Raw genomic sequence first — 14081 nt, 5'->3', positions numbered from 1 at the left:
CTTGAGCTAAAATTTCAGCTCTGGAGGTGGTGGAATTCTTCTTCAGTCTCTTTCCCACTAAGAATAGCAGGTTTACCTGGGCTTTTCTAACATGGGTGGACCCGCTAACAATTAGCATTTGGCTCCGTCCCCATTGGCAAAAAAGTGGGGTCTTACCGCTCACTGGAAAGCTGCATGTGTGTCTGGTGACCCCATCACACAAGGTTAGCATTGCTACTGTCACCAGTGCGATAGAATCAGGAAAGTAATCAATGGAGAGCAAAATGTAAGGAAGCCGGGGTGCAGTAAGTGTGCATGTTTTTGCTCTTTATATCTGTCCTAATCCCGCTTACCAGTCCTGCGCCATATTTATCTCATGTAAACAGATTTGTTTCGGCTTGTTAGATCAGATGCAAATGTTGTGATGTGATGACATCTGTAGGTTGCTCTCAGTTGTGTGACATAAATTAACGAGTCAACCGGGGTCTGGTATTCCTACAGCTTGCCGATTTGAGCCAAAGCAATTAAAAGCTAAAAGCTGATTGTTCCCGGGTTTAAACACATTTTCCAGAAAAGGGAAAAAGGGGTACACGGAAAGCACTAAAGTGCATTTATATGAGAAAAGGGATAAATGGTTGTGAAAGAGGATTGGGGGAGACTGGAGCCTGATGTGAAATCTTGTATATCCTTGTATATCTATTATTAACAATTTCTTTCCCAGACAGAACTGCTCATTGAGCTAGTTTACCATTGTTACATGTTAATATCGAAAGTATGATTGGATCAATACGTCTATGTTCCTTTTTTTCTGTCTGCTTCAGTCTTCTTTGTTGAGGCAGAAGGTTGCTGACAATGAGCCTTTCAAAATAATAACACCGCTTTTATGCTCATTGTGAGAGATTGCTGTAGAATCTAAGACACAATGCAAGCCAATGTCTACTTAAGACTACATGCGCATCCAGGAAGAGTGAGTTCTGCAAAATCAATGACTTAATGCAATCTGTTGGGCTCCCCTAGATAGAACACTTCATAAAGTGCCTTGTAATGACGTGTTGTAAATTGGCACTGAATTGTCTTGCAACAATCTTGATTGGCACTTCCCAAGCAAGTGCTGAAAGAAAGCAGTTCCATGAATGACTTTCACAAGGTTGACATATATGCTATGATCACAACACAATAGAAACACCTAACATGACCAGCAACATGTTTTTATACATCTACAGCATAGTTAGTATTAATTAGCCTTAGAGCTGACTGAAGATGCACTCATCTGACCTCAGAACACCTGTCCACCGTCTGTCTGTCTGAGGTTTGTGTGCTCAGGAAACTCAATAACTTCCTCATAGAGAAGCCTTTTGTACTTAAGTGCTGCACTTAGATTACATGTATTTTGCATTTGTTATTGGACTTTATACATTTAATCGAAAAAGACTGATGTCTATGTTTGCTGCACTTTGTGTGTAGTGCATTTACAGGAGAATGGTCAAAATTATTGCTATTCCTCATTTTGAAATAACAAAAACAAACTCAAAGGTCAAATAAGTTAAATCTGACAAAGGTAATAATAAAATAATTATATGAAAATTAAAAAAAGAAAGTCAGACATTGCTTCTCAACCATGCTTCAACAATCTCAAATCAATGCATTTTTGAATGGAAAGCATCTGCAGGTGTATTTAAAGCAGGACTTTGACTGGGCCATTACCTCTGCACCAGTTCAAAGTATATATCATCCTTCTAAAGGGTGTTCGTCCATGACAGTGTCCTATACCTTAATTATTGCCAGCCATACTCAATAAGAAAACATTCCCTCAGCTTGATATCCTCATCTAGGTTACACTGCATTGTTTTCATGCAGAAGTGCAGTGTTAGTTTTCATTTGCCACACACTGTTTATTGAGTAATTTGGCCAAGAGCACCTTGTTCCACATGTTTGCCGAGCCCACTAAACAGCTTGTGGTAAACTGCTGGGTCTTATGGCTTTCCCTCAGCAATAGCTGTCTTTCTGCTATTTTTCTGTAAATGCCAGATTTTGAGGAGGATGCACAGTTAATGGTTGTCCTGTTTACAGATTAGTTAGTCGCTGTAGGGCTCTTTGTCAAAACTTGCATTCTTTCCCTTTCCCCTTTACAACATTGTGTCATAAAAACAAAGTATAATAGGGTATACGAATGTGTTATAAAGGCCCTGCTTACTTAATACCATGTTTTCCAAAAACAATTGAAGCAATAAGTGGACATGACTTGGCCTAAATACACTCGTAAAGATTTTCCTTTAATAGTTTCACCTCATTTTACTTTCACTTTGTTGTCTTGCATATTTGTGTAAAGATTTATAATCATAATATTATACTAAGAAAATAAGCCCCCGTTTTACTACTTCTCATACAGACTTTTCCTATGCAAACATTTATCAAAAAATTTAGCTTTTTAATATCTCAAGTCTAGAAAACAAAGGCTTTCTCAATTCACAAGAACGTGAGTACGGATTGTGTTCTCTCCAAGTATGTTCTTGACAAGAAAACAGGAAATTATGGACTTGGGGAGAATGGGAGCACGCAGCATAAATATGGGTCAATTGGAACAGAAGCGTAGTTGTGACGTCATCACATGCTCAGCTCGTCTGGAGCTGCTTTTCACCTCTTGTTATTAATAGTCTCTAGATAAATTAAATTCTTACTTTTTTTATTTAGTGGGGGCATAACAATTAACATGGTCAGATAAACATAAATCAAATGAACATTTTACCAAAAAAAAAAAAAAGAAGAAAGACACCATCAGAGCCATTAGTACTTACAGTCAGTAATTCCAAAACAGTTAGGAAAGAAAACATTGATCTGTATCATATCCAAGTGAAGGGCAATGAATTTACTCTTGTTAACTTGACCATTTTGTAAAGTTCTTATCACAGGAACAAAATGTCATGTTGGTTTGTAGCTTTTGACCTGCGTGCAAAATCACACAGAGAACCAGTGAATTTCAACAAGAAAGATATTCCTAGTTTAGGTTGTTGGCTGGAATTTCATTAGGGTTTATCATCTGACGAAGAGTGATGATCACTCTGCTCCTTATATTCATGCTAGCCACCTTTATTGAGACATGTTCTCAGGTGTGCATCATCAAGCGTCAGCCAAGCCATCGGTAAAGATCCTTTCTGTGATGGGAAGCTCACTCACACCTGAAAAATAGCAAAACCCCAGATACCTTAATAAACAAACAGGTTGGCCTTTAACACAGAATTTAAAATCATGTCTAAGTTTTAAAATCATTTTTAAAATCATTTTCCAACTTTTAAAATATGTGGCTTTCATCGCATTTATTATTCGGATAACTTTTGATGAAGATCTGTATAAAGTCTTTAAATAGTCTATGCTGGAGCGTAGTAACCTGAAACTAACAGTTTAGAAATGCACAACTCATAATGGATAAAGATGTTTATTAATACTTTCCTAACAAATGATTGGCTTTCGCCAGATGACCAGCAGAATAATAATCATACCACAAACCACCCTCTTATATATATATATATATATATATATATATATATATATTACTGAATCTTTTTTATTTTGATACACAACATTTCCAAATTAATATTAATGTGTAAATTTTAACGAGCAATTAACTGAATATTAGTATATAGAAACTTAGAGGCCTATCACTCTTAGCCACTTATAAAAATGGACAGGAGAGGGGAGATCATGCCATTCAACTAAGGTAAGTGTTTAGCATCAAATATCAGGAAATTGTTACAAGAAAATAGTATTCAGTTCAATTCAGTTTATTTATGTTGCATCAATTCACAACACATCATATCAAGGCACTTCACAGAGACAACCCTAAGCTATTCTAAACTAGCCAGCATTTTCAATCAGAGCAGTGATTGAAAAGCATTAAACTTTTTATTTTAAATTTAGGCAAATAAAGCAGAATTAAGGCCAACGTTTATATTGGCACCACATGAAGGGAGGATTTTATACCCATCTTTATCAGGGGTGTAAAAACTCCAGAGGCACTGTGGACGCAAATAATTTTTGATACATTTGATCAGAAACTTTAACCGTTTGTATTTGTTGAGAATCTCAGTAAAGCTGAAAACAAAATGTATTGCACTGGGCTTTAAAGAAAAGAGGTAAAGATTTGGGCTGGTTTAATCCGTCTTTTTTTTCTGTAAAGTTTTGGCCTTCAAACCGCTCAGGTCTGTGGAGTCTTTACATTATTAGGTAATTGAGCTGGTCGCTCAAATGAACCATAAAGACCAACCCTGCACATGAACAAAGATGTTTATTCTCATGCTTTTCAGCATAACATACAATAAAACTCTTAACAATGATTACAGAAAATCATAAAAAAAAACATTCAAATCAGACTTAGTTCACCTCAGTGCATTTTTTTCTACACCAACCTTCAGCTGTCAGCCTCATACACAGGTTCAGGTTTTTTAGATTCCACTCAGTTTTGTTCATTTATCAAACATGATGAACTTCAATTATAAGACTTTCACATCTCAGAGTAACAATTGTCTTTACTCTGCCTCCTCCACATAATCAGCCTTCGCATTTTCACAGACCTTAAAGTGCCTTGCTAATTTGTTTATAGCCCAATAGAAAACAATGAGGTACTTCAATAGGATTGGATGTGACAAACCAAAATGAAGTAGTTTATAACTGAAAAATGGAGGGAAAAATATAGATGCTTTTCAAAGTTTCCTCAATCACAACTTCTGGCCAGGATTTAAACTTAATATTGTTTACGTTGCTGACTGTAAGTAAAAGCTATCGCAACCTGACTATAACTTATCAGTAATGGAGTCCAATGAGGATGAATCCAGATGTTCTGTGAAGGACGGAGAGCAGGCATCCCCAAAGTCGGTCCTCGAGGGCCGCTGTCCTGCAGGTTTTAGAGGTTTCCTTGCTCCAGCACAGCTGATTTTAATTGAAAGCTGATTATCAGGCTTTTGCTCAACTGCAATCATCATAATCAGCTGTGCTAAAGCAGGGAAACCTCTAGAACCTGCTGGACAGTGGCCCTCGAGGACCGACTTTGGGGATGCCTGACCCAGAGGTTTGTAGAGAACATTAGTGAATAAACAGCATCATGAAGACCAACAAAGACATCAGGCAGGTCATTGAGAAAGCTAGCTTTGATGTTTTAATTTTAATTATGGAAAATGCAGTTCAATGTATCATCAATTCAAAATATAGAAACACATTTTTCAGATTTTATTTGTAAAACAATGCTGGAAATCATGTTCAACTTTCCAGTCGTGTGACATTTTGCATTGTCTATTGAACAAAATCCCCAAAAAACAAAGAAGTTTATCATCGAACATGCCAAAATGTAAAAATGTAGAGGGAATATGAATTCTTTCACGAGATGATAAATGTTATTCCCTAAACTGTTGAAGGATTTAGAACAGAACAAAAAATGTAAATCCATATCTGATGTTATGACCATGTTTCAGTCAGGTGTTGAAGAATTACACGAGGAAAATGGCTTTACGCCTCCCGATTTGTTTGAATAAATGAGCAGCATATGCAGACATTTTCCTTTGTTTCCACCCAAAACAGTCAATTAATGATTAAGCTGGTGTCTGTCTTTCCACGTGGCCAGGCGGGGGGGATCCTCAGCCACACCGAGAGTAGGAAAGGGATGCGATCATTCATGTTTGCACCGCTGATTTCTCTGCAGATAGATCTGCTCCGTGAATGGTCTGTAAATACAGGAGAACAAATATGTAATGTGACAATAAATGGGAGAATGGAGCGCTGTACCACACAGTGCCAGGAGCGCATGAACCGAGCAGTGAACCGTGACGGAGCTCAAGTTCATGACGGGACGATGTCTTCATGTTTCCCTTGGCAGACAGTGACAATATACAGCATGAGCTCATCTCTTTGGCACGCAACTGACAGACTCACATGGGACATATGAAGCACCTGACACAGTTTTCTTTTTAATAAAGTTTATTATTATTCCAATCCGGCTAAAGGGTCCGAAATTTAAAACAATATATGATAACGCATAGAGACAGATAACCTAAACAACCAAATAAATGAAATTTATAATAATTTATGCAAGCATGCCAAAGCACCACTTTGTTTAGTAAAAGGAATCCTGGTAATCAAAACTAAAGGGGTCTAGTCACCTATTTGGTGGGAGCCAAGGACACAGCCTACGATACTCTGGAGGCAGAATGTCTCTGCCTTTCTTAGAGCAGGAGCTGAATGAGGTGTCTAGGGAGACGGAAGTTTGCTGCCCCCGCAAATATATGTGATAGTGATAAGCGATATAATTGATAAGGCATGTTACACTTGAATGAAGCATTCTAAGAGATTTCAAAGTGAAATTACTTACCAAGAGAGTGTTATGCCACAAGCCATGTTAGAACTGCTGCAAAAAACTCATAGAAACACAGGGACATGTGACCCCCCCCTTTTCTCTTTTCCTGTGGATGCTCCTATTGTGGCCAAAATTGGGAAGGATCTCCTAATGGAACTAAATGGAGTTACTTTTTCAACCCCTGCTTAAGTTAATAGGTTTCCAGATTATTTCCATAACCAGGATGCTTCAAAACAGACTGAAATTTGCTAAAGTTCTCTCTGAGTCTACATAAGTAACTTAGAGATATCCAGCACAGAGCCACAGCCTGTGACAGACAAAGTTTTCCTAAACATTGGAGATGCCCAAGCTTTTCAAAGCAGAGATCAACAGAGGTCACAGCTCTGGCGAAAGAGAGGGAAAGCATTTTTTTAGCGTAACAATTTGAGTTTTTGATGATTTCATTTGTTTGTACCCCAAACCAACATGCAAACATATTTCAAGCTGCTCTTAATCATGTTAAGACATCTTTATTTCAATAAGGGTTGAAACAAAAATATGTGGCTATCCTGATAAGGTCACGTCAACAAGTGTTTAAATACAAGAATATTCATGGCCTTACTGTATTTAACCTAATTTAAGATTCAAATTTGGAAAAAAAGATCAAAAAACTAACTAATTTTTTTCTTTCCAGAGGTGAAATGCTGATCATTTAACACCACTGCATTTGTTTTATATTAAGAGTGGTTAATCTTAACAAAGGCTGAACAGCATTCCGTTTACTAACCACCTATTCTCTGCTGGGTTCCTGAGTGATTCAGGTTGGCTGATTTTTACCAACTTGAATCATCGTATAGGGTAATAATCATTTCCCTACACTCACACTTTACCCTAATAGCATTGTTGAAATTCTGAGCAAGGCAAAAAGGACAAATATAGCAGCACTCTCTTCACAATCGCAGCATGTGGTTAAACCTGGCAGCATTTTCACATCTAGCTCACAAGCAGAGATAAATAACAAGATGGCAGATGACACCTTGCCTCTTAATATTTAACACCTTGTCATGCATGGATACTTCAACCTTTGTCAATGTTAGTACTGACTTTTTTTTCACTTGTGGCAAACATCTGTGTTCAATCAGCTTTTGCATCTTCTAGCAAAAGCTGATTGAACCCCTTCCTACCGGTAGCACCATTAGATAATGTGAGTAAAACAAATAAGACAACCCTGATGAGGAAGGGAGCAGGCTAAATGAAAGCTTTAAAAGTAATTAATGACTTAGTATTCACATTGATAGACTGCCATTTTCTTCTAGCTTTATTCATGTTTCCTTTTTATATCATACTTTTGGAGTGGTGCTGTACATAGTAATCTAGATTATGATGATACCAATGCTGTAAGTTTGGTACATGGTCAAACAGATACACATCTACTATACATGTTTATGGCTATGCCCAGAGATGTACAAATACTTAGTTACTGTACTCAAGTAGATTTTTCTGATATTTTTACTTTTTTATTTTTATGGCGACTTTTTACTTCTACTCCTTACATTTTTACACAAATATCTGTACTTTCTACTCCTTACATTTTAATAAACTGGCTTGTTACTTTAGTTTTGAATCATTTCAATGGAGTTACCGTTATTATTTTTCACGTCATCAATACCAAATTCAATCTAATTGGATGGGAATCTACGTTGCATTTGACGCACCACTACAAGATGAATCGACAGATTCGGCGGTATTCATTCGCGGCAAATCATTGCAGCTTGGTGGCGGTGGCGTTAGCATAGTAGTATGGACGACGAGATGATTGAAAATGAACACAACGGAGATCTAGTCCTATTGGCAGACATCCATTTAAAATGTAGGCAACGGCATGAAAAAAGTGGTTTCTACTTTTACTTTTATACTTTAAGTACATTTACAAGCCTGTACTTTGTTACTTTTACTTCAGTAAAGAAGTTTAATCAGTACTTCCACTTTTACCAGAGTATTTTTTAACACAAGTATCTGTACTTTTACTCAAGTACGGAAAGTGAGTACTTTTGCCATCTCTCGCTATGCCACATGTAAAAATATGACTGATTAATATCATACTAATGTACACTTATAGCATATGTGCATATGTTGAGTTCGCAGGTAGCAAGTACACAGTTAAAATTTAAAAACATTTACAGCTTTTCAAATTTAGGCTTTAAGATATAATCATATAAACAGCCCATTTTCCACAGCCTTTCAAAAGCTTGGGGCTTTTGAGAAAACCCAATATTTGCAAATGGCGCTTTGCTTTTCCATGCAGAATTTCATGACTAATTTGCTTTTACCCATGCTTTCCTTTCACGGGGCTTTGGTTCCTCTAGCAAATCAGTACTTTGTTCTGCTTAGTCAGGATTGTAGAGGGGGCGGGGTTTCAATGGGAAATGATTGGTGGAAAGTCTGCCCATTACGCCAACTTTAAACCGACATTTTGTTTTGTTACAGCCAACACACACAAACTCGCACACACATCCACACACAACGTCGCTATGTCGATTTGTCCCAGGGCTTTCGGAGTAATGGAAAAGGAACTTGACAGAATAGTCGGGATTCCAAGTAATACAAAGCCTCAGCCTTTAAAGCCCAGGGCTTTCAGAAGAACATGATTTTATTGGGTTGGGCTATGGGCTGCATGGTGGTGCAGTATGTTGCCTTGCAGCAAGGGTCTTTCTGCATGGAGTTTACATGTTCTCACAATGCATGTTTAAGTTCCCTCTGGATACTTCAGCTTCCTCTCAAAGTCCAAAAACATGACTTATGTTAAAAGTATGTGTTGCCCTGTAAGAACTGGCTGGAAATAGGCACCTGCTGCCCAGGCACAATAAGCTGGAGAAGATGGATGAATTGGGGTTGTAAAATTATTCAAAGCTAAAAGAGTGAAAATACAGGAGGAAAACAAACTAAGACTGCTGTTAAAATCCTTATTAAGATGTTTGGTAGTAATGCCAAATGCTAGGATAAGCCTTAAACATACTCCACATTTCAGAACAAACTTCTAGTTCCAAGTGTGAAGCATGTCAGTGTAGAGATTATTAGCTGGACTTGTTTGGCAGCCTTCCTTACTGCAATTGGGTTGACCATCAACTGTGTTTACTAAGAAACTCCAGAAGAAACTAAGCTCATCTATCGGACTGCTGTAACTTTGCAGAAACTCTGTCATGGTCATGGTCAGGGTCAGTCCAACTCAAGCAGGAATTCTATAGCAGAAAGGCTAAGAAGGAAATTGCTAAGCATTAGTCAAAGCCCGAACCTTAACCGAATTAGTTTTGTCTTCAAACCCGAATACACTAAGGGATGGATGTGATGGAAAGTCACTCAGACAGGGTGTGGGATCCGTATACAGTAGATTTTTGCAGTCATTGCTTCTGAAGGTGGTTTTTGCAAGTTTAAGGGAGATCTACTAGTTTTGCATCATTTAATTAATAATGACAAGCTGCTGCATGTTTTGTAAATGTATATGATCAGAGATGGGTAGTAATTTGTTACATTTACTCAGTTACATTAACTTGAGTAACAATTTGAAAAGGATTTACTTCTAGGAGTAGGTTTAGTGTGCTGGACTTTTTACTTCTACTTGAGTATTAGTTTTGTAAAGCATTGCTAATCCTACTTGAGTAAAATCTCTGACTTTTTGTCCTCTGTGAGTAATTTGAACTCTTCCAAAATCAGGTACACATAAAGTAATCAGCAGATATTACTGCGGATATAACTGGATTTACATGACCCTGTCCTGACATATATACATTTCACATTCTAAAGATTGGTTTAAAATGAGAAATGTATGTGTTTCTCATTCTAAAGATTTTTTTAAGTTAAGAGAACAAAGACAGTTAAAGTATTTTTTCAGAACAGTTTTTTTCTTTTATATTCATGACATTTATCTTTATTCTTCAGGCATTTGATTCTTTAAAATTCCAGAACTTATACATAAAGTCTGTTTTTCAGCATCGTTTATAAACATTAAATATTATGTTATCATCCAACTCAGTACTCAATTAGCCTCTCTAACGAATCCTTTTTTATTTTTACTTGAGTCATTTCTGGGATGACTACTTTTTACTTTTACTTGAGTATAATTTGTGGCTAATCTACCCACCCCTGTATGATCTAACACATGGATATTCTTTGACCAAAATCTATTATCTAAATCTATTTAAAAGAACACTAAAGCATACTAAACCCTATTATTTTTAAAGAAGGTGTGCTTTCTTTTGACATGTTTAGGGTTATATTCCAGTGTTTTTCATTCATAAAAGATAATGAAAAAAAGTAAATGGCCTATACTTATATATAACTTTGTCAAGTCCGGAGACTTGACCATAACACTTTACAGTACATTCAGTCATTCACGCATTCACACACACACACACACACACACACACACACACACACACACACACACACACACACACACACACACACACACACACACACACACTGATGGCGTCAAGCTCCATGGTGGCCTTGGGGCTCAGTGAGTGAAGTGAGGCTGCCGTACACAGGTACCAACAGGCCCTCTGACCACCATCGGTAGGAAATGTGAGTGAATAATAGAAATTGATCGCGTTTCTTAATATCTGAAGATTTATATTCCACCTCTTTTGTATCTGTGAATAAAGATTCCCAGTAGTAGGTTGTATAATTTCTCAGGTCTTACTTTAGTTATTACAAAGCTTTCAACATGTCATACAAAAAGATCTACAGAATGGTGACAAAACTGAAGTATTGGGAAACGCAGCTCTCTTTCACATCGAGTATCTTTTGTTTTCACAGATATCTTAAAAATGAAGGAGTTGGTGCTTTCAACCATCTAATACTTATTCTAAAGGAACCTATGACTTATTTTGATTGCATCAGTTGACAAATCCAGTACATCTAAAATTAGAAAAACACCATTTGTCATTTTCTCAAACTAAAATAGATAATATTTAAATGAGGATCTTACCACACCAGGCCTAATATCATTACATAATCTTATACACTGTACATAAGTTTATAACCTAAACCAGGGGTCGGCAACCCAAACTGCTCAAAGAGCCATAATGGAACAAAAAAACAAAAATTCCCATCCCTGCATAGGAGCGCTACATGTTCGATCCTCAAATGGTTTGCCATGCTTGTAACAAAACTAGCAGAAGTAGTGGAGTTTGGGGATGCAGTCCACTTCTTAAATCTATCTCTGCTCTCCTCATAATTTATCTTCCCTGGATTATGTACTTCAATATTACTCTTTTTATGTTTTGATAACTTCTCATTACAAAGCAAAAATGCAGGCAATCCTTCTGTATTTATATAAAAAGTAAATAATTCGGTCCATTCTTGTCAGAATCATCTGCTCTGATCAGGTATCTTCCTTTTTTTCCCTCTGGGATCCATTGATCCAATGATCCACTTTTTTAAAAAAGATGAAATTGTCCAGAGAGTTGCTCCAAACGAAATTTCTTTTTGTTTTACACTGGTGTAAACAAAATGACAAATAAAATCTGTCTAAGTCTAAGTCATGGTCCGAGACACCCCCCCCAATTTGTTTGCCTGGCATTGCTCCGTGCTGAAACGTGTGTTGCAGGCGATGACCAATGATATCTATGGCTATGATGCAAATTTTCGTTGAAAGAATTGTTAATTTTTTTTGTTTAAATTTATTTATTATACAAATGTTTACTGCATTTCAAACATAATGACTGTTTGTTTGACCTCCTGCACAACATATCAAAATAAACAAAAAAGAAATGTATTTCATACATTTTTGTAAAAGCTCCAGGGAGCTGCAAGGGGGGCAGTAAAGAGCCGCATGTGGCTCCGGTGCCTTGGGTTGCCGACCCCTGACCTGACCTTAACCAATAACTTTTAATAAAACCATAGAGAGAACACAGTAAAAATGTGGAAGATGGTGCTTTAAAAATTTCCTCTGGTTAGCCTACATACAAAATACTGTACTTCATCCTAAATACAACCTACCCTTTGTAGGGATAGATTGAGGTGGGAAGATGGTTGGAACTCAATACAAAGCAGTCCTGTAAAAAACCCTTATTGGAGAATTGAAAAGAAAAATAGTTCTAAACCTAGAGATGGGGATGTTTTTTGTTTAAAGAATATCCATACAATAGAATGGCTCAGTCAAAGCAAGACCTTAAATCAGCTTAAGAATCTGTGGCCAGACTGATCAGATAAACTCATAATCCCATAAAACTGAACTTGAGCTGTTTTGCAGAGGATGATTGTTTGATTGTTTAACTTCCATTTGGGATAAATAGGCAGAAATAATGGAATCAAGAATTTTATTTGTAAACTGAATAAATTAGTTGCCCAAATCAACCAAAATCTATGTAAAATATAATTCATTTTGTGGCTTTAGGGTGAAAACATTTAAGGACAGTCCTGTTAGTGTGAATACATTATTAACTGTATAGGTATACAGGTTGGCCTGCGTTTGAATTCCTACAGCCTGTACACAGAACCCTCAATAACATGTCCTATTCACTGTCTGAGTTCAACCTAAACCGACACGTTCAGTACAGCTTGGAATTTTCTTCCGCCAAGAAAAAGTTTGGAGGCATGCCAACCCACGCCAGTCCTTGAAATGTATCCATTGTATTGACAGAAGAAAGAAAAAAAAGCTATGGCAAGCTTTACACCCACATTCATCTACAGCAAACCCTTTCAATTTCTGTAAATGTTTTACGGCTTCCTTACTTTTTTTCCAGTCTTTTTTGTTACTTATTTTTGAATTAGCAAAACAGCAACCACTGAAAAATAAATTTTCAATGAATCAGCCTGTCTGTGTTGCTTTAGATGCATGCAGGTTTTTGTTTTACATTGTTGGATCAAACAATCTAGTCCAGATAAAATTAATCTATCAGAACAAAAATACAGAACGATACATTGATCTTAATTTTGCAATAAGCTGAAATTAGAAAGTTTCAAAGAAAATAGTGATTGATTGACTTTATTAATCTCACAGTGAAGAAATTTACTCTTTAAATCGGCTCAAAGAGTCAAATGAGAAGAAAAAGACGTCAAAGGAAGAAAAAGGTGCATGAAGTACATACAGCACTTCCACATATGACAGCTTTCTTTAATTTTTTTTTAATAGAAGGATTATTATACAGGGTTATTGCACAGGGTGTTTACATTGGTATTTATATAAATGAGTAATTTATATATATATATATATATATATATATATATATATATATATATATATATATATATATATATATATATAGATAGATATATAAGTGGGTGTCAAATATAGAGAAACAGGTAAGAGAAAAAAGTAAGAGAAATGTGGATGTAGAGATGTTTAGAAGGTGTTTACACATAAAAAAAAAGTAAATTCATGGTTATTGGTTTATACAAATGTACCTATTCTATATCCTTTGGATCGTATCTCTTTCAAGGGTATTTTAAAGAATACCCAAACTGTCACGGCTAATGAGAAGCTGTCCTTTTAGGATTACCCAAATGTTAAAATCTCAAAGACTGAAGCTTGAACTGACAGCTGTTGGATTCCTGGTTACTGTTTACAGTGAAGCCCATTTACTAAGGCATTGATCAAGAAAGAAGATCAACCTGGCAGAAGGCGTCACAGACAAGCCAAGAGTTAGACATTTGTGGAAACAAAACTCACATCTTTAAAATATATGTTCAGTGAAGACGAAGTCAGACTTTAAGAGGTTGAGATCACTGAAGGATTAAAAGGAATTACCAAGAGAGGACATAAAAAGAAAAGAAAAGTTAG

The 14081-nt window shown here is 36.5% G+C and overlaps 1 protein-coding gene across 1 annotated transcript in view; it reads right to left on the bottom strand.

Moving 5' to 3' along the window:
* Nucleotides 1-4996: 4996 nt before the first annotated feature.
* The window catches only part of pemt (phosphatidylethanolamine N-methyltransferase), a 102878-nt gene continuing 93793 nt past the window's right edge, over nt 4997-14081 (bottom strand). Inside the window, exon 7 of the mRNA XM_015383632.1 lies at nt 4997-5690. Coding sequence (XP_015239118.1) covers nt 5636-5690 — 55 coding nt within the window. The 3' untranslated portion in view covers nt 4997-5635. The remainder of the gene's footprint in view (nt 5691-14081) is intronic.

This window comes from Cyprinodon variegatus, unplaced genomic scaffold (assembly GCF_000732505.1).
Source record: "Cyprinodon variegatus isolate N-32 unplaced genomic scaffold, C_variegatus-1.0 Scaffold290, whole genome shotgun sequence".
NCBI classification, from domain to species: Eukaryota; Metazoa; Chordata; class Actinopteri; order Cyprinodontiformes; family Cyprinodontidae; genus Cyprinodon; species Cyprinodon variegatus.
The sequence above is the reverse complement of the archived record's forward strand: the minus strand, read 5'-3'. Positions and strand labels throughout refer to the sequence as shown.